The 22,888-nt window shown below is 35.7% G+C and overlaps 3 protein-coding genes across 4 annotated transcripts; 1 reads left to right on the plus strand and 2 right to left on the minus strand.

Moving 5' to 3' along the window:
* Positions 1-344: 344 nt before the first annotated feature.
* Positions 345-6,029, minus strand: LOC147552525 (amine oxidase [copper-containing] gamma 2-like). Its single transcript, XM_086665346.1, has 5 exons — positions 4,523-6,029; positions 4,122-4,235; positions 1,456-1,911; positions 974-1,071; positions 345-873 (listed from the first exon to the last, which is right to left on the minus strand). Exons 1-5 carry the CDS (start codon positions 5,840-5,842, stop codon positions 660-662), a joined length of 2,202 nt encoding a protein of 733 aa, XP_086521472.1. The 5' UTR covers positions 5,843-6,029; the 3' UTR covers positions 345-659.
* A 1,216-nt stretch (positions 6,030-7,245) lies between these two features.
* LOC147552526 (amine oxidase [copper-containing] gamma 1-like) lies at positions 7,246-8,818 on the minus strand. Its single transcript, XM_086665347.1, has 2 exons — positions 7,444-8,818; positions 7,246-7,305 (listed from the first exon to the last, which is right to left on the minus strand). The coding sequence occupies exons 1-2, from the start codon at positions 8,761-8,763 to the stop codon at positions 7,261-7,263; spliced, it is 1,365 nt and encodes a 454-aa protein (XP_086521473.1). The 5' UTR covers positions 8,764-8,818; the 3' UTR covers positions 7,246-7,260.
* Positions 8,819-14,702: 5,884 nt separating this feature from the next.
* GCP1 (glycoprotease 1) lies at positions 14,703-22,181 on the plus strand. Of its 2 annotated transcripts, none has more exons than XM_086666712.1 (15): positions 14,703-15,047; positions 15,126-15,170; positions 16,466-16,540; positions 16,640-16,736; positions 16,937-17,027; positions 17,597-17,646; positions 18,232-18,419; positions 18,532-18,617; positions 19,063-19,138; positions 19,256-19,339; positions 19,630-19,744; positions 20,344-20,432; positions 20,675-20,853; positions 21,652-21,696; positions 21,938-22,181. In XM_086666712.1, exons 1-13 carry the CDS (start codon positions 14,772-14,774, stop codon positions 20,834-20,836), a joined length of 1,434 nt encoding a protein of 477 aa, XP_086522838.1. In that variant the 5' UTR covers positions 14,703-14,771; the 3' UTR covers positions 20,837-20,853; positions 21,652-21,696; positions 21,938-22,181. The 2 variants fall into 2 exon arrangements, with proteins under 2 accessions (XP_086522838.1, XP_086522837.1); XM_086666711.1 differs by having other exon boundaries at positions 14,705-15,047; positions 21,929-22,181.
* The last annotated feature ends 707 nt before the right edge of the window (positions 22,182-22,888 follow it).

A 22,888-nucleotide genomic window follows, 5' to 3' on the forward strand; every position in this document is an offset into this window, starting at 1 on the left:
CAATAGCCTTATAAAAAAAATATAATTTGTTCCATCTTGATTATTAGCAATGAATTTTAACTTAAAGTAAACAATAAATAAAATTATGAGAAAAAATTACCCACGGAAAATATCGTCTTCTCCATTTTTGTTATATCATTGTACCCGCCAAGTGGTTTACAACCATATGGAAATATTATATCTGATGAAGTGATCATCTTTGACAAGATTCTTGACAAAATGCAAAGTGAACGGTCCCGATCAAAGTCAAACTTTGAAAAATTTTGATCAACTTTTGTCTTTTAGTGAAAATGAGTCATTAAGTCAAGAATTTTGTCAAAGACTTTGTACATGTAGCACTCCCGTTTTACAAAATTAACTTCTTTTTATTTCAGGCGAAAGCGCATATAAACTGTACATTTCGACATATAAACTACAACAATAGAAACATTGACAATATATTACATAAGAATGCTTCTTTTGAGAATGTGGACTTAGAAGTTTTTTTTTTTTTATGAAAGACTTAGAAGTTGATGTGGTTTGCCCTTTTTTTTGTTTGTTGCAAGTGGTTTTTCCTTGACAACATATTTTCAACTGTTTGTTGAAAAAGATACAAATTATAATAAAAGCATTGATTGAGACTCCTCCAAGTGATAGTGGCAGTACAAGGATATCAATGGTCAAGCAGAAGCAGTAGTGGTTGTACAAGTAGGAAGGTCCTTCTCAACAATGGGGGGCGCATGAAGAATGGGATTGTTGTTGAAAAAATTTACAGGCTTTAGGTCGAAGCTTGATGACACTGTCGGCATGATTGGAAAATCCTCTTGACATGGTATGTGATGAAACCCTAGTGTGTACCACACTACTATGTCTTTGTTTTCGATCGATCTGTCCCTGATATTTTCATAATTAACCGAGAAATATTAGACCGGTATTACAAATCAATTAAGTCATAGTAATAAACTTAAACGAGTTTAGAGTTGAGAACTTTTACCTTTCAGACCAAATAGCAAGTGTATCTTCCCCTTTGCCCTGGTAGACAAGAAGCCCACCGGCCCATTCTTCGCTCCTGTTGTAAGGTGTCACCCATATCTATCGTCGCAATATTAAAAGGTGTTTTTACGAGGAAGAAGTTATCTTATTTATTTACATCGTTTAAAAATTACAGTAAGTCATTGATGGGTTTTAATTTTGATAGTTACATAAAGATGTTTTTTCATCGTGCTTGCCCTTATCAATCTATTCATGGCAGTTGTGGCCACACTTAAGATATATTTCCACCATATAAATGCAAATACCTTTTGTGTAAGCAATAATTCTCACACTTTTGAAAACAATGAAGTCTAAAACTAACAAAATTAATTAGTGATGTTTGAAAAGGCCAAAGATATTTTAGAAATAGATGTGACACTGGGTCTAAATGATGCATTGTGTCATAACTATTGCATAAAGTAGGGAATTTCGAATAAAACATACCTGGTTATTAGTAAAAGCGCCTCTACGTTGTGGAGGGTCATCGTGATCGAGCAAGCTAGCTGCAGTCCCAGTTGGTACAATTTTATAGCCCGTTGGGTTTCCCACTTTAGACTTCTTGTTCGGGTTAACGATATGAAATTCGTATGGATCATAGAGTTTGAGCTTAATTTGTGCATCTTTCTCCGACTTCACAACGTGTCTTTTTGCTTTTAAGTAACTTCTTCGAGGCGATTCACCAGGGGAAGTTTCTTCCTTAACTAAATGCACTTTAATAAACGTATTGTCGGGTTCATCAATATCCATATCAAGATAAAACGTCACGAAATGATCGTGTATGACCCCGATCAAGTTCTCAGATACTAATGTGCCGGACATTTTATCTTCTTCTTGTTCTGGTACTTGATCAAGATTTTGAAACGAAGTTCCTTTGACCATTAACATTCCACTCAATCCTACCTGTTAAAAAAAATTGAACAAAAATGTAGGAGAATTTATTAGCTTCAATTATTTTATTAAAACAAGTACAAACTCTGAAATTTCAACAAAAAAGGTACAAACTATGAAGTTTATTTTGATTGAGCGGTGACATACTGACATGTATGTTTCTCCACTAGAGAGACCTTAACTATATCTTACAATTTCTCAAAATAGAAACCTTCCCGATGGTAAAAAAAAGGATTTAATATCATTTTTAGTTAAAATAGACTTGTACTTCATCAGTCTAGAAACAACTATTACAAGTTTAATAGGAATACTAAGAATGTTGAGAGTTGATGCCTATGCCGGAGAGAGAGAGATGGTGGTAGTAGTGGTAGTGACGAGCGAGTGTTTGTTGTGATGGAAAAGGAAATGAAAGGGATGTTTTAGGGAAATGAAGAGACAATTAGGGAGTCATTAAATGATCATCAAACTTACAAAATTTCGTCCATATACAATTTGTGCAAGGGGAAAAAATACATTTTCTCTTAGCTGATAAGTTTCACAAGTCCAGTTCAACAAAAAAAAAAAAAAAGATAAGTTTCACAAGTCCACTTCTCTCTCATTAGTAATAGTAGGTCGTGTAGTTCTACCAATCAAATCATAATGAATGGCCTTGTCTCTCTTTCTTTTTTACCCCTTTAGTTTCGAGATTTTCTAATGGATAGTCCAAAAATAGATCCGAATGGGAAAACCCCCCACCATGGTCTTCTTTTTTTCTAGAAAACCCCCACTTTTCAAAGTTACTTCAGATCAAGCGCAAATACGGAGCTTTGTGTTGTTTTTCCCATCTCGAACCAATATTGTTTTTCCTTAATCCCCTTTATACCCTTCTATTTTGTTGTTTTGTTATAAACTGTTGACAACATATATAATTATGTCTTGATTTGTTATAAAATGTTGACGACATATGTAATTAGGGTTAATTCCGTGATGCCCCCCAATTTGTGACCAAGTCACTGTTCTAGACCCCGTGAGTGTCTCACAGTTCGATTTGGCTCCCAATGACAAAAAAAAATACAAACTTATTATGGAACTACCCTAGGGGGCAAATTGGAATTGATTCCAAAACTTTTAAAAAACATAAACGTCACCTCATCTCTCCGTATCTCTTCCATTTCATCACCTCTCTCCTCCACTTCATCTCTCTCGCCATCTCATCGTCTTTACTCGCGAAGGTTGTCGACCGACTAATTTTCAAGTTGGCGACATTCAAACATAAAAAAATAAAATGCATTTTTTCTCTCTCCTCCTCTCCCTTTCCCTTCACTAGCCAAAAAATAGAGAGAATGAGAAGAGAGAGAAATGAGAGGAAGAAGAGAGAAAAAAAAATTATGTTTGAAAGTCGTCGGCGACCTTCGCCGGTGAAGACGATGAGGTGGAGAGAGATGAAGTCGATGAGAGAAAGAGAGGAGAGATGAGGTGGTGTTTATGTTGTTAAAAATTCGGAATTAATTCCATTTTGCCCCCAAGGGTAGTTCGAAAAAGTTGAAATCTTTTTTGTCTTTGAGGCCAATCAAACTGTTTGACACTTATGGGGGCCAAAAATGGTAAGTTGGTCACAAATTAGGGGTCAAAACGGAACAGCTCATATAATTATGTTGTTATCAACATATATATATATATATATATATATATATATATATTATGCATTAACCGAAATATTTTTGACCATCGTAACATTTTAATTTTTGCAAAAGACAAATTAAAAAGGGCATTAGTCTAAATGTATCGAAAGCAAAACAAAAAATGCGGAAACTATTTTTTTCTTCACAAGACAAATTGAAATATGTTACTGTCAGTTAATGTGTTTGTCAAATGCAAAACATTTTTTTTGAGCAAAACGAATTTGTTCAAAAATTTATAAATTATTGAGAGCTAACTAAGATTTGTTCAGAAATTTTCAAAAATGATTTTCACGTTAATTTAGGCAGGAATTGTAGTATGAAAGAACTCGGCCGCAAATTTTATTGCGAGAGTAAAGTTATACTTTTACTAATGACTTCTTCTCAATTACTATTCTAGATTGAGATTGGTTTGCTATTATCCCACAAATTTTAGGTTTTTTAATTATCTTTTCTTCTTTACATTAAATTAGTAAATAAAGTTAACTAAATAGAGGTAATAAGTATGGAGTAAACACCTTATTTCAAAAAAAAAAAAAAAAAAAAAGGTAAGGAGTAAACAACCTTTACGCGAATGAGACCATCATTTTGAAACTCCCAATCTATGATATAATCATAATTACCCACTGATGAAGCACTCCTAACCACTAGAGTAACCTTTGATCTGGCTTCTCGTATCTGTTTGTCAAATTTAAAGAATAAGCACTCAGTATTTAATTAAGTTTTATGAAATAAATATATAAACGACAAAATTTAAAGTTATTATTCAAAATAACAAGAATCAAAAGACATAGCGTAAAAATGACTTTTTTTTTCCCTTCAAAACACTGAAAAATAGAATAAGAAATAAATATTCTCTACCAAAAGAAAATAATATTTATGTAAAATAGTTATATATGTATTTATGTGAAAAAACTTTTGCAGTAGTGTTGCTCCCTGGAATTCCCTGGAATTTCAAATTATACCTTTGCTTCGTCTGAGTCTGACATCTCTGAGTGTCGCCATGCAATCTCACCAGCATAACGTTCAAAAATACAAATCATATTGGATCTAACATAGGGTTTTCCATCAGGAGATGCAAAAACACCATCCATGTAGTATGCATTACGAGGGCAGTCATTAAGTGGAACTAACGACATTGCGGTTAAACCCATACCGTATTCACCAGCATCCAAATACGTCTTAAAATACCAACTGTCTGTTGGGTCCATATACGGTACAAAAAGCTCCGATGGGAACCCTTTGTACATGACAGTCCTAAGCTTACCCGTATCCGGGTCAAGGACCTTAGCTTGAGAAACAATGAGACCGGCTCGTGGGTCAGGTCTTACATGGAACTCCCAATTAGCCCACTTAACCATGTGCCCATCTTCTACACTAAAACTAGGCCCAAGTGGTTGTTCCATGGATATTGGATTGATTGGTTTCATGTTTAATGGCTTATTCTGAGCCAAGTACCGATAGTCGGTGTTTGTCGCTTTAGGGACGGGGATATTTTCACCTGTGTTTGATATTTTCACCACTTCTTTCTTATCGATATCGACTGTAACAGTTAAACCCTCGATGGGTCTCATGTAGAAATTTGCCGTGCCCTGTTTTGAAAAACATTGGACTTTAATAAGCCTTTTCCCTTCTTCATTAGGCCCATACCAACCAGTTGATAGTGCAATACAAGCCAAATCTGCCATTTTTACGCCTCTAGAGGCGATAATTTGGACGAATTCTTTGTTTTTTAGTGGTATGCTAGGAGCTAAAGCAAAATCTTCAGCTGACAATATCGGATATCCTGAAAACGGGTCGACCCGGTGACTAACAACTTGATCCAAACCCAAATCTACTATAAGTATATGAGATTGATCGTTCAAAAATGCAATAACAAAAGCCTTCCTAGGAGGAAGAGTATCACCTTTTTCCCAATTCATAACCACCATTTTATCGGGTTCGTGGAGCGATAAAGTGTGAATTGAAGGTAAAGATGAATTAAATTGTGGGTAAACAGAGATAATAGATTGAACTTGGTTGATTTCTTGTATGGTAAGTGGGTCTAATGGATGGTTTGGGATCTTATTTAAGTGATCAATGGCGGGTTTCGGGTTATGGGTAGTTTCGAATAGAAACCCGGATTTTGATTGAATTCTGTTCTTAGAAGTACACCATGATGAGTATTTTGAACAATCAAGAAGGAAATCTGGTTTGTTTAATGGAAACCATGAGTTTATGAAGATTAACAAAAGGAGAGAAGATAATAGAAGGAAACAACAGTGACCAAGTGATGTAGTTTCCATAGTTGATAATTGACCTAATCAAGGAGGAGAGTGAGAGAGAAATTATGAACGAGTGAATGAGTGAAGTTGAGTACTATAAATAAAGGGGCCTTTTCCATTATCTCCATGTTGATGTGTTATTAGTTCATTGTGGACCGCTCGATGATCCAGCTGTTGTTTGAAGTTTGAGTTGCTTGGAATCTTGGACAACTTTGTTACACCATCATAAGTTGGAATCTTTGCACATCCCACAATGTGGGAGGAGTGGGAGGAGGTTTTATTTGTCTTTTGGCACTTCATCTAAATATCTCTTTTTTTTTTCAAATAATTCCCAACTTTGTGACCGGTTTCCTGCCTAGCTTCCTATTTTATCAAAAATATCCAGATGGGCGACTTTTTCAGTTACCGTTATAACACCGTTAATTAATCATCACCTTCTCTCCTCCATCTCATCACCTCTCTCTGCCACCTCATCGTTATGGAGGAGAGAAGGTGATGACTAGTTACCAGTGTTATAACGTTAACTGAAAAGGGGGGCATCTGGGTGTTTTTGACAAAGTAAGGGGTTGGGCAGGAAATCGGTCATAAAGTTGGGGGCTATTTGAGAAATAACCCTTTTTTTTTACTTAGTTGTTGTTTGGTTCATATGTTTGGGATGAACACTATGTAAATTTATCTGTTTTTTATCGATCAAATTAATGTCAAACTTAACAAACAGATAATAATCTTCTCTAAAGTCGTCGTAATGTAATTGTCCGGTAATTGTGAGGTTGTTCCTCAATATCAGATGCAATGTTTTGTTATCCCTAAAGGCGTATGCAGAAGCATCGAGGCTTCTCAGAGGTCTTTTTGGTGGAGAAAAACAAAAAGAATCTACACTAAAATCTTGTCACTGTATGTCGACCCAAACAACAAGGTAAGCTAGACATGAAAATTCCTCACCTTGACAATCAAGCTCTCTTAAGTAAATTAGCCGGACGTCTAAAATATGAGTCTGGCGCAATATGGGCTAGACTCCTTAAAGCCAAATACTTTCCAAATACACAGAATCCAGGTTCGGCCAAACAAGCAAACTCTTGGACTTGGTGATGACTTCGTTAGAACTTAATTAGTTGCCATTAATTTATGTGTGTTAGTCGCTAAAGTTTGATGAAGTTAATTAAGTTAAATCTTTTTTTAGGAATAACTCGAAATGTGAAAGAGTAAATAGTAAGGGAAAGCCATGTCTTCATAAAAAAAAAAGGCCAGCGCTTTGGGGAAAGCTAAATAGTTTCCGGGGTGTGAAGACTTGGTCAAAAATTGGTCAATTTTGTTTGACAATTTTGTTTAGGGGGAAAGCAAAATACTTCTCCACCTCAGCTCTCTCTCTCTCCACCTCACCTCACTCTCTCTCCACCTCACCTCACTCTCTCTCCACCTCACCTCTTTATCTTCTCCGATTAGGTCGCCGGCCGGAAAATGACTTTTTTTTTCCCTTCAAAACACTGAAAAATAGAATAAGAAATAAATATTCTCTACCAAAAGAAAATAATATTTATGTAAAATAGTTATATATGTATTTATGTGAAAAAACTTTTGCAGTAGTGTTGCTCCCTGGAATTCCCTGGAATTTCAAATTATACCTTTGCTTCGTCTGAGTCTGACATCTCTGAGTGTCGCCATGCAATCTCACCAGCATAACGTTCAAAAATACAAATCATATTGGATCTAACATAGGGTTTTCCATCAGGAGATGCAAAAACACCATCCATGTAGTATGCATTACGAGGGCAGTCATTAAGTGGAACTAACGACATTGCGGTTAAACCCATACCGTATTCACCAGCATCCAAATACGTCTTAAAATACCAACTGTCTGTTGGGTCCATATACGGTACAAAAAGCTCCGATGGGAACCCTTTGTACATGACAGTCCTAAGCTTACCCGTATCCGGGTCAAGGACCTTAGCTTGAGAAACAATGAGACCGGCTCGTGGGTCAGGTCTTACATGGAACTCCCAATTAGCCCACTTAACCATGTGCCCATCTTCTACACTAAAACTAGGCCCAAGTGGTTGTTCCATGGATATTGGATTGATTGGTTTCATGTTTAATGGCTTATTCTGAGCCAAGTACCGATAGTCGGTGTTTGTCGCTTTAGGGACGGGGATATTTTCACCTGTGTTTGATATTTTCACCACTTCTTTCTTATCGATATCGACTGTAACAGTTAAACCCTCGATGGGTCTCATGTAGAAATTTGCCGTGCCCTGTTTTGAAAAACATTGGACTTTAATAAGCCTTTTCCCTTCTTCATTAGGCCCATACCAACCAGTTGATAGTGCAATACAAGCCAAATCTGCCATTTTTACGCCTCTAGAGGCGATAATTTGGACGAATTCTTTGTTTTTTAGTGGTATGCTAGGAGCTAAAGCAAAATCTTCAGCTGACAATATCGGATATCCTGAAAACGGGTCGACCCGGTGACTAACAACTTGATCCAAACCCAAATCTACTATAAGTATATGAGATTGATCGTTCAAAAATGCAATAACAAAAGCCTTCCTAGGAGGAAGAGTATCACCTTTTTCCCAATTCATAACCACCATTTTATCGGGTTCGTGGAGCGATAAAGTGTGAATTGAAGGTAAAGATGAATTAAATTGTGGGTAAACAGAGATAATAGATTGAACTTGGTTGATTTCTTGTATGGTAAGTGGGTCTAATGGATGGTTTGGGATCTTATTTAAGTGATCAATGGCGGGTTTCGGGTTATGGGTAGTTTCGAATAGAAACCCGGATTTTGATTGAATTCTGTTCTTAGAAGTACACCATGATGAGTATTTTGAACAATCAAGAAGGAAATCTGGTTTGTTTAATGGAAACCATGAGTTTATGAAGATTAACAAAAGGAGAGAAGATAATAGAAGGAAACAACAGTGACCAAGTGATGTAGTTTCCATAGTTGATAATTGACCTAATCAAGGAGGAGAGTGAGAGAGAAATTATGAACGAGTGAATGAGTGAAGTTGAGTACTATAAATAAAGGGGCCTTTTCCATTATCTCCATGTTGATGTGTTATTAGTTCATTGTGGACCGCTCGATGATCCAGCTGTTGTTTGAAGTTTGAGTTGCTTGGAATCTTGGACAACTTTGTTACACCATCATAAGTTGGAATCTTTGCACATCCCACAATGTGGGAGGAGTGGGAGGAGGTTTTATTTGTCTTTTGGCACTTCATCTAAATATCTCTTTTTTTTTTCAAATAATTCCCAACTTTGTGACCGGTTTCCTGCCTAGCTTCCTATTTTATCAAAAATATCCAGATGGGCGACTTTTTCAGTTACCGTTATAACACCGTTAATTAATCATCACCTTCTCTCCTCCATCTCATCACCTCTCTCTGCCACCTCATCGTTATGGAGGAGAGAAGGTGATGACTAGTTACCAGTGTTATAACGTTAACTGAAAAGGGGGGCATCTGGGTGTTTTTGACAAAGTAAGGGGTTGGGCAGGAAATCGGTCATAAAGTTGGGGGCTATTTGAGAAATAACCCTTTTTTTTTACTTAGTTGTTGTTTGGTTCATATGTTTGGGATGAACACTATGTAAATTTATCTGTTTTTTATCGATCAAATTAATGTCAAACTTAACAAACAGATAATAATCTTCTCTAAAGTCGTCGTAATGTAATTGTCCGGTAATTGTGAGGTTGTTCCTCAATATCAGATGCAATGTTTTGTTATCCCTAAAGGCGTATGCAGAAGCATCGAGGCTTCTCAGAGGTCTTTTTGGTGGAGAAAAACAAAAAGAATCTACACTAAAATCTTGTCACTGTATGTCGACCCAAACAACAAGGTAAGCTAGACATGAAAATTCCTCACCTTGACAATCAAGCTCTCTTAAGTAAATTAGCCGGACGTCTAAAATATGAGTCTGGCGCAATATGGGCTAGACTCCTTAAAGCCAAATACTTTCCAAATACACAGAATCCAGGTTCGGCCAAACAAGCAAACTCTTGGACTTGGTGATGACTTCGTTAGAACTTAATTAGTTGCCATTAATTTATGTGTGTTAGTCGCTAAAGTTTGATGAAGTTAATTAAGTTAAATCTTTTTTTAGGAATAACTCGAAATGTGAAAGAGTAAATAGTAAGGGAAAGCCATGTCTTCATAAAAAAAAAAGGCCAGCGCTTTGGGGAAAGCTAAATAGTTTCCGGGGTGTGAAGACTTGGTCAAAAATTGGTCAATTTTGTTTGACAATTTTGTTTAGGGGGAAAGCAAAATACTTCTCCACCTCAGCTCTCTCTCTCTCCACCTCACCTCACTCTCTCTCCACCTCACCTCACTCTCTCTCCACCTCACCTCTTTATCTTCTCCGATTAGGTCGCCGGCCGGAAAATTTTCCGGCCGGCGACCATGGAAAAAAAATAATTCACTCTCTCTCTCTAGAAACTCCGGCGAAGGGAAACCCCTTCGTTCGCCGGAGTTTCTAGAGAGAGAGTGAATTTTTTTTTTTTCATGTCGCCAGCCGAAAAATTTTCCGGTCGGCGACCTAATCGGAGAAGACAGAGGTGAGGTGGAGAGAGAGTGAGGTGAGGTGGAGTGTTTTTTTTTATTTCCCCTTCAAATTTATTTCCCCGGAAAATTTCTAAAATTCTACATATTCCCTTTAAAATTTCACACCCCGGAAACTATTCAGCTTTCCCCAAAGCGCTGGCCAAAAAAAAAAGGGAAAGCCATGTGCTATCCAAGAAGATAAGTTGAAACTAAAGTTGGTTGGAGGGGTGTTTTGTAGTAGGACGATATGTAGGGGCTTAATACTAAAAGCACCACAACAAGCTAGCTGACGTCATGATCACAAACTCTGAAATTGGTGAGAGCCATTAATTTTTTTTTTTGTTGAAAGGTGAGAGCCATTGATTTTTTTTTTTTTTTGTTGAAATGTGAGAGCCATTGATTGGTTTCCATTACTAAATCACGTGGGAGTTAGTTCAACAAAAAAAAAAAAAAAAAAACACGTGGGAGTTACCTAATATTTTTTTTTCAGATGAACAGTTACCTAATTTTTTAAAGGACTTCTTTATGATATGTTGGGTTCACTACTTCACTTTAATGTTTTGGGTTTTTTTTTTTTTTTTTGATGAAGGATGTTTTGGGTTGATTTGGATGAAAAAAAAAGTTGGTGTTTTGGAGGTCAAATCAAACTGCCATACATATATGGAGGTCAAAACAGCGAGTTTACTCAAAGCAATGAAGACAGTGGTTTATCGATCGGCTTCAAATAGAAATTGAAATGGTCGTCTTTACTCAAAGCAACATGCGACTAAGTGGTGATGGTGGTGGTGGTTCATGATTTCCCTTCTCCGGATGCCTTTCTTTGATTCTAAATAATTGTTATGTTTCTTTGTTGGTCTTTGAGGCCTGTTTTGTTGGTCTTTAGGACCTTTTGTTTGTTTTCTTTTTAGTCAGGATCGAATGTTTGATCATGGAAAACCATTGGGAGTTTCTCCAACAACTTACAACTCTCTCTACCGATGTACCGATATCAGTCAGAATTCAAAGTTCATCCCTCCGGCTGAAGTAGAAGAGGCGCAGATTGGGGATCTGGACGCCGACGGTTGACGGCGAGAAGAGAAGAACGTGGAAGAAGCAACGGTTATAACACTACCCACAGATGGTTAGTGGTGACTACACCAGAAGTAGACCACCAGTTAGATCAGGCAGCTCTAAAGGCACCTCATGTGGACATAACTTGTCTTGTTTGTCCTTTTTTTGCTGTGTCTTTGATTTTTCAACTTCATGATGTAATTTTCATTAGCCTTTTGGCCTATAAATGAAGTTTGATTCCCAAAAAAAAAAAAAAAAAAAAATAGCGAGTTGGTCACTAATTGAAAACTAAAACAGAATGAACCCTTATACCCTTATTTTTGTAGTAAATCAAAAAGTGAAAGTTTTTTTTCGAATTGTAAGGGTGCCTCGAACTTTTGACCTCTAGAGTAGAAGACTAAACTACTTGCTACTCCAACTAAATATTGTTGGTCAAGGAAGGGAAAGTTTCGTAAAACTAATAAGGGATGCATGCAAACAACTTTGTAAATTTGACCGGCTACAAAAGCTTACAAAATCAAATAGCACATTAGACTAATGGAGTCTTGGGGGCACCGGGCATCAAAGGGGGAGAGATTGAAGATATTGGTGGGCTATTAACTGGGAATATGGGTATCATCCTTGAGATATTCTTGGGCATATTTTGAAGCAAATTTTGAAAGAAGAATTGGGAATTTGATGGGCTACAAAAGCTTATAAAATCAAATACCACATTGGACTATTCGAGTCTTGGGGGGCACTGGGCATCAAAGGGGGAATTTGGGTATCATCCTCGAGAGATTCTTGGACATATTTGAAGCAAATTTTGAAAGAAGATTTGAGATCATCGAATTTGTCATTTTTTCCTCGTTTATCTTTTATTTCACTTTATTATTTGTAATTTGATTATTCAAACTGAGCATGATTCTTGTATTAATGGGGTTTTAATTCTCCATTTAGGGTTGACGATGAAACTCATATTTGATATTTTAGATACATGTTTTTAGTTAATTAGATTTCTTGGTTGTGTTTTAATGTTTGAAGTGCTTTTAATTGTTAAATTGTTTTTAATTTGTTAAATTGTTTTCAACAATTTTTTTTTCTAAGTTTATACAAAACTATTTTTATATATAGTAAACTCCCACTTTTTCTTCTATTCTAAATTAGTAATTGAGGGAAAGATTTAGAGACGGGAGGATAGTTGTAAAACTCAAAATTTGAGAGATAATAGGAAATTAGACTTTCGTGAAGTACAATTCTACCCCCGAAATGAAATTTCCCGCCCCAATCACTGTGGATTTTTGAAAATTTATGAACAAATCTCAGTTTACTCTCAACGATTTTGTAAATTTGACCAGGTACAAAAGCTTATAAAATCAAATAGCACATTGTACTATTCGAGTCTTGGGGGCATCGGACATCACAGGGGAAGAGCTTGAAGGTATTGGTGGGCTATTAATTGGGAATTTGGGTATCATCCTTGAGAGGTTCTTGGACATATTTTGAAGCAGATTTTGAAAGAAGAAATAATTGCGATCCGAGGACGGAATCTTCATCGAATTTGTTAGTTTTTCCTCGTTTCTCTTTTATTTCACTTTATTATTTGTAATTAGATTATTCAAATTATGAGCACGATTCTTGTATTAATGGGTTTTTAATTCTTCATTTAGGGTTGATGATGAAACCCATATTTGATGTTTTAGATACATGTTTTTAGTTAATTGTTTTTAATTTGTTAAATTATTTTCAACAATTTTTTTTCTAAGTTTATACAAAAACTATTTTTATATATAGTAAACTCCTACTTTTTCCTCTATTCTAAATTAGTAATTTAGGTCTAGATTTAGAGACGAGAGGATAATTGTAAAACTCAAAGTTTGAGAGATAATAAGAAATTAAACAACCTGAATAACATTGTAAAAAGAACCCATTTCGTGAAGTACAATTTCCCCCGAAATGAAATTTCCCGCCCCAATTAAAAGTGAAAAATATTTTTTAAAATTTCTGAATAAATCTTAGTTTGCTCTCAACAATTTTGTAAATTTCTGAACAAATTTGTCTTTGCTCCAAAATTGTGTTTGCAAAAATGTTTTGCATTTTCTTTCTTTTCATCTGACAAACACTCTGACTAGCACTAATATTTTGGCTAAAACATTTTGCAATTTATCTTGTGAAAACAGAAATAGTTTCCTCAATATTTGTTATGCTTTTGACGTAAACATTTAGACTAATGCATTTTTTAATTTATGTTTTGCAAAAGTTAAAATGTTATCACATTATCCTTTTTATTTGACAACTCCAGTAACGAAAAAATAATATTTTGCCTAATGCATCATATATGTTGTTAAGAACATAATTATATATGTCGTAAATATTTTTTAACAAGTCAAAGGAGTTAGTTATATATGTCGTCAACATTTTATAACAAGTCATGACATTATTGTATATGTTGTCAACAATTTATAACAACACAATTATATATGTTGTCAACAGTTTATAACAACATATTTATATATGTTGTCAACATAGAAGTATAAAAAAGAAGTTATAAATAAATAGGACTGTTTTTTTCTTTGTTGAATTGTTAAGCGTGTGCCTCGGACCCTTGATCTCTAGGTGGAAGATTATACTTTCTCTTACCACTCCAACCAATGGTTGTTGGCAAAATAGGACTGTTTTGTTAACAACTTAATTATATGTGTTGTCAACCGTCTAAAAAGTGTTAAAAAATGAGGTTTTTTTACGTTAATTTTTATGGGTGAGGTTTATTCCTATTTGTGCCCTAATCTTAGAGCTTCTCAGACATTCTTCCTCTAGAAACATTGTTATATTTTGTTATAGGAAGAGAAAAAAAAAAACAAAATAGACATTAAATACTTATAGTGGTGTTTATCAGGTGGGTCCAAGAAACACAAAGAAATATAACTACTAACGAGTGCATATATTATTGTCTATGAAAAACTAAGTGACATGAATACGTTTAGAACGTATAAATGATCAGACTTGTTATAAATGGTTATAAATGGCTGCAAATTTTTTTGAGACGAGCGGGTCTAACCTAGACTCAATGTCAGGCGACGCCGCACTGGCCCGCCGGGTTCGAAATCTAGCCAGCCTAGGACCGAGATATAACCCGCTCTTTGCCCCAACCTAGGCTCATTGCCAGGCGGGCCAGACTGGCTAGCTGGATTCAAAATCAAACGGATCCTAACTCCTAAGTACCTAGGACCGGGATATGACACAGGCCCCGTCTATCATATGGGCCGGGCCCAAATTAATCCCGGGCCCGATAAGCAACACTACCTGGTTTGGGATTGGGAGTCATGCGACACTCGCCAATCCTGTCTTAACTGTTGTTCCCTTAGCAGTGTGAGGAGAGAAAAATGGTGAGTTTTACAATTTCTCTCTCTTCAACACTTTCGCGCTTTAATCTATTCCCAAAACCACCATTACCCAACACTCTAAGAACACTTGGAACCCATTTGAAGCAACTACCAACTCTATCTTTTGTGAATCTCCCATTTAATTCCATCACAACTACTGTTTCTACTACCTCAAATTTAGTTTCCCCAAAAACCCATACCAGAATTTCATCAACTACTGACGACTTGGTTGTTCTTGGAATTGAGACGAGTTGTGATGACACGGCCGCTGCTATTGTAATTTCTAGTTTCATTGTCTATGTGGGTTGTTGAAATTTCTTCTGCTGGTTTTTATTTGGTTTGATGTTTTTTTAGGTTCGAAGTAATGGAGAAATTCTTAGCCAAGTTATTTCCTCTCAGGTATTTCTATTTATGTGTTTACAGTCATGGGTATGGTTTAATTTGTCATATTTTGGATTGGTTTCTATGATAAAGATGACAACTTTGTAGAAGTATTTGGTGATTAGGGGTGTAATAGAATCACCATTGTGTTTTGAGTTTTAATTTGAGTTTTAGGGTTTCAAATTCAGTCTAGTTTGCTTTAGTGATTTACTTGGTTTGGGACACCAATAAAAATTTATTTGAGTTCATGTTTAGGTGAGGAATCATAACTTGTCTTCCTGAGATTGAATGAGCTCTACATTCCACTCCATTTGACTAAAACTCCCCTTTAGTATTGAGAATTTAGTCAAAGTTTTGTGTCATTCTTAATGATATGTTTTTAGGAAAATGATATTGTTTGTTCCTTTCCTAGTAATAGGTTACTGTGAAATGAAAACGCGGAGTTAATACCATAGAGCAATTTGGTAAAATGTGTCAATAAGTTTCATGAACTGGCATCGTCTTTCTTTGCCTTTTCAACATACATATGTTCATAAAAGTGTATTTGGAAATAAGAGAAAGAAGCTTAAGAAGCCAAGAAGCTTAACATGGATTCTGTAGGGGATTTTTTTTTTAATCTAACCTGTATGAGGTCTCAGACCCGACAACCTTAATAGATGCCATTAACATGAAATTAAAATTATGGACTTGCTATGATTCTATGCAAGTCCGGGTAGGATTTTCGTTCAAAATCTTACCTGACATCCATTGAAGTAATTGCCAGTATCTGAGTATTTGACAATTATTTGAGACACGGTCATTTGTATCTGACATGGGAGAAAATAAGGATGGGTGATTTCACATAGCAGAAGCAGTTGTTGTAACTTCTAATTCTAACAAGTCCCATATGTTTTGTGTTGCACACAATGTTGGACTCCTAGCAACTTAACGACAAGGTGTCAGTGTATTCTAAGCCAATAGAGAGTCTCATCTTAATAGTAAAGATAGTAAGGTCAGTACATGTTAGCTTCACAATCAAGATTAGTTGATGAGAGATCTGTTGATACAACTAGGAGTATTCTTTAAGGCCTAACCTTGACCTGATAACTGACTACACAGAAAAGTACAACGTTTTTGAGTTCGCATAGACCTCTGGCCAGAAAAAGGAATGCTATTTGGTTGTTTTATGATTCATTTCACTACTACTGGTATGGGTGTACTGTTGTACTCCTGTTCAGCTTAAAAGTTTCGAAGTTTTATTTATGCCATGTCATTCCTCTTTCGCTAGTCTCGGTTTCATGAGAATTGACTTTGTTATCTTTCCCATCATCAAGGCAGATTTACTTGCACGGTATGGAGGTGTTGCTCCTAAAATGGCTGAGGAAGCACATTCACAAGTAATTGACCAGGTTAGTCATGGATAAGAAGATGAAGGGCATTCAATTTTTTATTTGCATTTGTTTTGTATTTTGGAACTGAATACGGCTATTACCTGTTCTTCTTACCAGGTAGTCCAACAAGCACTTGATGAAGCAAATTTGTCCGAGAAAGATCTTTCTGCAGTTGCTGTCACCATAGGTCCTGGTTTAAGCCTTTGCTTACGTGGTAATATGGTTAATTCACTGCCTTCGTGTTACATTTTCGTGTCTAAATAAACATTTGAACTGCTGGAGTAGTCGTATTGCTGAACTGCAGTCTAAAGATTACTGCATTTCCTTAAAAACATAAAATTCATCTTTTCTTCTCCTGAAGCAATCTAGGTTAACAGTTTCTAATTAATTTTTGGTTGTTGACTATTCTGTTAGTGGGTGTGCAGAAAGCTCGAAGAATTGCAGGGAGATTCAGTTTGCCTATAGTTGGTGTTCATCACATGGAAGCTCATGCTCTAGTTGCCAGGTGTCTAGTAGTTCAGACCTTCTACTTTATTTATATCTTGTACATTTCAAAGGGTTTTGTACAATGTGTTGTCAAAGGCGTCGCATGTGTGCCCTAGGTGTCAGGATGTAAACTGGGTCCCTAGGGGCTAGTTCGCTAACAAAGAGGCCCTCTTAGGCGATCAAGGCATATATTTTTATTTATTTTAACATATTGGTGGTGTTCCCTATTTGTTATATAATATATATATTATTTATAATAAGCCAAGAATGTGGGTAGGGCTAGAATTCCTACATTTTTTCTTGTACTCTCTATCAATGAGTTTATGTTAGATATAACCTAAGTAAACACCACAGAGGGATAAGTGGGACATGAAATTTACAAAGTATTAAGATAACATTCATATAAATCTTCACACCCTACCTTGTTGAATACATAAGTTCACGTAAGTAACTACAAATTTGTTTGTGATACAACTTCGGTGAACTCCTAGATACCAAAAGGAGACTTAGTTTGAAGTTTCTTTAATTGCAATGGAGTGGGATGGTTAAATAAATTGTTTATGAAGGATTATGACCTCTTTCTTTCAGGGTATCTGAGAAGGAGTTGCAGTTTCCATTCTTAACCCTTCTTATTTCAGGTAAGGAATTTGAGTTTCACAGTTGTACTTCTTAGGTTGAACTCAGCCTAGTATTATTTATGGCATTGATTTGGAGGAAACGTGTAAGGTAATGTGTGTGTACGTTTACTTTGGCGAGTAACTTGCATTTGGACTAGCATATTGTGTCCAACTTTGACGTACGTTTTCTGGATAACTCAAGTGACACAGTTATAATTGTTCAAGTGGTACATCATTGTACGCCTTTCGTCCTTCTGTAGGCCAAGTCAAGTTCAGATTTAGTTTTTGTTAAAAGGGCAGTAACATCAGTTCATGCTCCCGAACATAACCAGATCTTTAGAACATGGCTTTGAACGGTTCATATTGGCGACGATCTTAAATTGTTTTTGTCTGTGAATGTTTGCTCCATCTTTGTAGAAATTATTCTCATAAACACTAGTTCACTACATATTTGAAGTTATCTTTTAAAAAAAGAATACATATTTGAAGTTCAAATACTCAACAAACATCAGTGTGAATGTCTTGATTCTTTATTTCTCTTGCATCAAAAGGACCTAGCCGTAGCAATATATTATAAAGTTCTTAATATGCATTTCAATCTTTCAGGGGGACATAATCTCCTTGTTCTTGCACGTGATCTTGGCCAATACGTACAGCTTGGAACCACAATAGATGATGCAATTGGTGAAGCATATGACAAGACGGCAAGATGGCTTGGCCTTGATATGAGAAGAGGTGGTCCAGCTCTGGAGGAGCTCGCTCGAGAAGGCAATCCAGATTCAATAAGACTTAGAGTAAGTTCTCTTTGAATTTAAATTCGGTAAATTTTAAATAGTTCACAAGAAATATGAAGTTTTTGTCTTCTCTTGCGGAACTCAAAATTGTTGTTGTTCCTTACTTCCTTAGGTACCAATGAAACAACATAAAGACTGCAATTTCTCATATGCTGGATTGAAGACTCAAGTACGGTTGGCAATTGCGTCCCAGAACATGTAGGTAACTGCTTCATTTAAAAGGTCAACCGAAGATTGATCTCCTCTTTTATCTCTTCCTGTGAGGGTCGTATTCATGTTATTCTCGTTACTAATTTTTACAAAAATAGCAAATAACAATAACTATATGAGCCAATGACCACAGATTGATATTTTGATGATAGATCAACAAGTGGGTAAGCCAAAGCCCTTTTCTGTTGGTAATCCAGTGAAATCACTAAAGAAAATTTATATTGCACATCCTTCTAATTTGGTGGCTCGAAGATGTCATGATCTCGAAAATAGATATTCTTACAGAAGCTCTAAAGCAGAATTCCATCAGAGTCCTTCTGTAGCTAGCTTTCTTTAAACTATTTTGAATGCTTATCTGCACAAATAGCTATCATGTTCCTTTTTTCGTGTATATAGTTTCCCAACTATTAATGTGTCTATAGGCTGTGTGCAGCAACCCGGAAACTTCAATCTCATCAACTACTAGCGAAGACAGAAGGGCGAGAGCAGATATTGCTGCTTCTTTCCAGGTTTAAGATAAAGTTTTGATTTTAGCCTAGGTTCTAACTCTATTATAAACGCTTACATTTAATCTCTTGATTGAACTAACTTGGCTACCCTTTTTCCTTGGTGTTTGTCTTGTGCAGCGAGTTGCAGTTTTACATCTAGAGGAAAGGTGTGAGCGAGCAATTGAATGGGCGTTGAAGCTTGAACCCTCCATTAAATTTTTGGTAATTTAGATCCTTATACTATTTGATATCCACTATCGGTGGGTATGTACTTATAAACTCCTAAGTTATTTGAACACTATCATTTGATAACATCTGATTGATTCTTAAACTACTTGAGCTTCAATGGTAATTTTAAGCAACATATGTTGGAACTGGGGTCTCATGTTTCCATGAAACCTGCACAAGTTTACTGTTCTCCTCTTCATTAATATAAACCAGTTCTTTCCCAGTTTTGCCTCTTTCTAGGTCAAAATTGTAAGTTAATCATATATTTGATTCCACATATGCAGGTAGTTTCAGGAGGAGTGGCATCAAATCAATATGTGAGGAGTCGCCTTGATCAGGTTGTGAAGCAGAAAGGCTTACAACTTGTTTGTCCCCCTCCCAAGCTTTGTACAGACAATGGTATTGTAGCTTTTTCTTTCTTTTATTTCTGTCAAATAGATGAATATTTTTTGTTAACAAATAAGATTTACCTTTTCTTCTGCATTCTATTAAGCAACCAGTATTTCACAAGCTGCAATAGAAGTCAGAGATTATAAGTGAGATGTCGTATTATTTGCAATTTTAAATATTTTACACAAATATTTACCATGTTTTCTGTTTTATATATGAAGTGTCTATAGTTTACGAAATATTTTAGTATACGCAATTTTGTTATCATTGTTGAGTTTTTGGTTGAGCTTTTGCGCACAATCCAAATAATATTTACCACTTGCAACTTGTATACATACTTTTCCTGCATGGAGAATTGGGAACATGGCCTATATTCTTCATAATTCTGAAACCCGATAGTATACTTTTTCTCAAGTGTTTTGACCCCAGCTATATATCTATCATAGACTTTTTATATTCACAATCAATCTTTCAGATTCAGTATCACATTTGTTTGATTCATTATATGGAACAGCTTTCATTTAGTTTCCATGTTGAGCTTTTCCCGATCGATCATTTTATTTATGTTATTGTATTGTATATTTAATTTTTGTTAGTCTCCTTTACAGGTGTTATGGTCGCTTGGACTGGGATCGAGCACTTCCGTAAGGGAAGATTTGATCCACCACCACCTGCTGATGAACCAGAAGATGCTGTGGTGTGTATTTGCTACTTCCCTTACGGACCTTTTGATAAATGAATTTGCTTTTCCTTACTATTAGATTTTGCAGATTCTATTTTATCAGAACTCACTTATAATACGAATATGAGATTGTGATGAATGGATGTTTCTGATTGTGTCAAATTTGTTGATTTCATCATTTAGTAGAAATGTTGATAAATCTAACAAAATTTTCAAAAGAATTACAAGATGAGGTGAATATAATAGGTTTTTTGCAGTTCGATTTACGTCCAAGATGGCCATTGGGGGAAGAATATGCAGAAGGAAGAAGTGAAGCACGTTCCATGAGGAAAGCGCGTATGCATCCATCCCTTACTTCCATCATCCAAGCTTCGATTCAACATCAACAACAACAGGCTACCAGTTCTACCGAAATCTAATTTATATTGGAAGATTGGTGAGTGAAGTTTATATTCATTGGTGTAACCTATTCTTTCACCTTGTATTCATTTTATCATGGTATGTATAAGATTTTATGCTATGTTTCATGATATGTGTCGATCCAATTAGTGGATTATAGGAACTCGTTGTGAAAACATAAAGAGTCTCAACTGACATACAAGCTCAGAGATTGAGTTTGATACTTTAATGTCATGTTTTAGGGATCTATATGAAGTCGTTTGACGACCACAACTTTATTATAATATACGTGACAATGTTGTAGAGGTCAAAGCTGTTACTCAAAACAGAGCAATTAACTCAACTACTTAGGCTTGTGCTTTGTTTTTCTGTTGTCTGAATCTAAGGCATCTGAGTCCAACTTGTTTTTGTCAGTGGACCCAATAGTCACTTTAGGTTATCTCAACCAGTGAGATATTTCTTTTTTCTTGAATTTGTCACTTGTTAGCGTGCCGCGAACCCTTGACCTCGTACCTCTTACCACTCCAACCAAGGGTTGTTGGCACCACTGGGATCTTTATGTAGGCTTCTTTTGTGTTCGACCCAAATGGAACCTAAGTTAGACCGAGACAGTCATTCAGATGAGTGTGATGCACAAGCCAGATGAAAAATAAATATTATGAAATCCCACTCACATCAAATCGTATCTCGACTCTTGAGTTAGATTTCAGATTCTGAGAAAAACAAGACTAGTAAGAGGCTCGCAGAGGGGAACATCAAACTTTCTTAATCTGTTGTTTCATATCGATATCAATTGGCAGTGAATGATTAGCTTTAACTTTCAAATATGTTGCAGGGATCCATATTTCTACAACTTTATCCAGATTCCAGAAAGTAAAAGGTATTTCTCTCTTTACTCAGTTCAGTGATCTCAGCTTTAGTTGTTAATTTTGTTCTTTTCTCTTTGTTTTTTAAGAAGACACAAGGTCCCCATTTTATTTTACCTTTTAATGAAACAAGACATTATATGCATGAGAATTTTTATCTATTCTTTGATTTTAAGCCTTGTATGTTGTGTTTGCTTGACATTTTTTCTAAGATCGTAATTTTATGTGTTCTAATTTTTTTTCGAGGGAACTTAGTCGCATGATCAACTTTTCAAGAAAAGAGGCGAAACTGAAACCCACCTTCGGCTTAGAAATTTGTAATACCGAAAGTCTTTATTTTCCTCTGAAAACCATTCTTCATTTCTTTCCTTCAATCTTGTAATTTTACATCTTCTCTGTGCAACAATTGACTTAAAGACTATTGTAATTTTTCCTATGTATGAGAAGAGATGGAAAGGCATGAAAACCAAGTATTGAAATTTTAAGAGCTTGGGTATAAGTCTAGGGGTTGCCTCTTCTTTTTTTCGAAATTTCCAAGAGATTCGAAGTATAGAAATAAGGTCTTTGGTTTATGAGCAGAGGGAAAAGCATTGCTTCTTGAAGGATGGAAAAAAGAGAGATGCTTTTTTATCTTAAAATAGTTTCTTTTTTGCTTTTAGAAATCAATATTGTAAGCGTGGCTATTGTGGAAAGAATCTGATCCAAGCAATTAATAATACATATTTAGCCCATAAAACATGGTTTTACTCGCCGCTAATGCACCCCAAAGTGCTCTACAACTAAAAAATAATAACCCAAGAACACGGCGAAGTGTTCACCAAGTTTCAAACCATACCAAGTCAAAAAAAGTGCAAAAGTGTAAAATAAAGAAGAAAAATATAAACAATAAATCGACTTTTAATTATGATTTATGCTTTTGCTTTGTTTTAATGGATGAAAAACTATCATTTCTTGCAATAAAAAAAAACTATAATTAAGTCTTTATATTGGTAGGGTTCTAGTTCAATATTTTAGCCCCAAATAAGTCGGGGGTAAAAGGTCTCAGAGACAACTTCTAAAGTCTAAACAAATGGTTTGGGATTGTTACTGCTTTTAGACGCACTTTCAAATAGATGACATCGAACGAGTGGTTTCACTTAGAGATGGAATTGCATATATTTATAGAAAAAATGAGTGAAAAACCCAAAAATCTAGACCCTAATAAGA

Source organism: Eschscholzia californica, unplaced genomic scaffold (assembly GCF_041429995.1).
Source record: "Eschscholzia californica isolate CP2 unplaced genomic scaffold, dmEscCali1.0.p SCAF_3, whole genome shotgun sequence".
Classification (NCBI taxonomy): domain Eukaryota; kingdom Viridiplantae; phylum Streptophyta; class Magnoliopsida; order Ranunculales; family Papaveraceae; genus Eschscholzia; species Eschscholzia californica.

Coding starts and splice junctions, on each gene's coding strand:
- GCP1 (XM_086666712.1), top strand. CDS start 14,772: ATGGTGAGTTTTACAATTTCTCTCTCTTCAACACTTTCGCGCTTTAAT. Junction 17,647..18,231: donor CTTAACCCTTCTTATTTCAG/GTAAGGAATTTG, acceptor TCAATCTTTCAG/GGGGACATAATCTCCTTGTT. Junction 18,618..19,062: donor GCAATTGCGTCCCAGAACAT/GTAGGTAACTGC, acceptor GGCTGTGTGCAG/CAACCCGGAAACTTCAATCT.
- LOC147552526 (XM_086665347.1), bottom strand. CDS start 8,763: ATGGAAACTACATCACTTGGTCACTGTTGTTTCCTTCTATTATCTTCT. Junction 7,306..7,443: donor CAGACTCAGACGAAGCAAAG/GTATAATTTGAA, acceptor TCTATTTTTCAG/TGTTTTGAAGGGAAAAAAAA.
- LOC147552525 (XM_086665346.1), bottom strand. CDS start 5,842: ATGGAAACTACATCACTTGGTCACTGTTGTTTCCTTCTATTATCTTCT. Junction 1,912..4,121: donor ATGGTCTCATTCGCGTAAAG/GTTGTTTACTCC, acceptor TTTTTTTAACAG/GTAGGATTGAGTGGAATGTT. Junction 1,072..1,455: donor GCGCTTTTACTAATAACCAG/GTATGTTTTATT, acceptor TTGCGACGATAG/ATATGGGTGACACCTTACAA.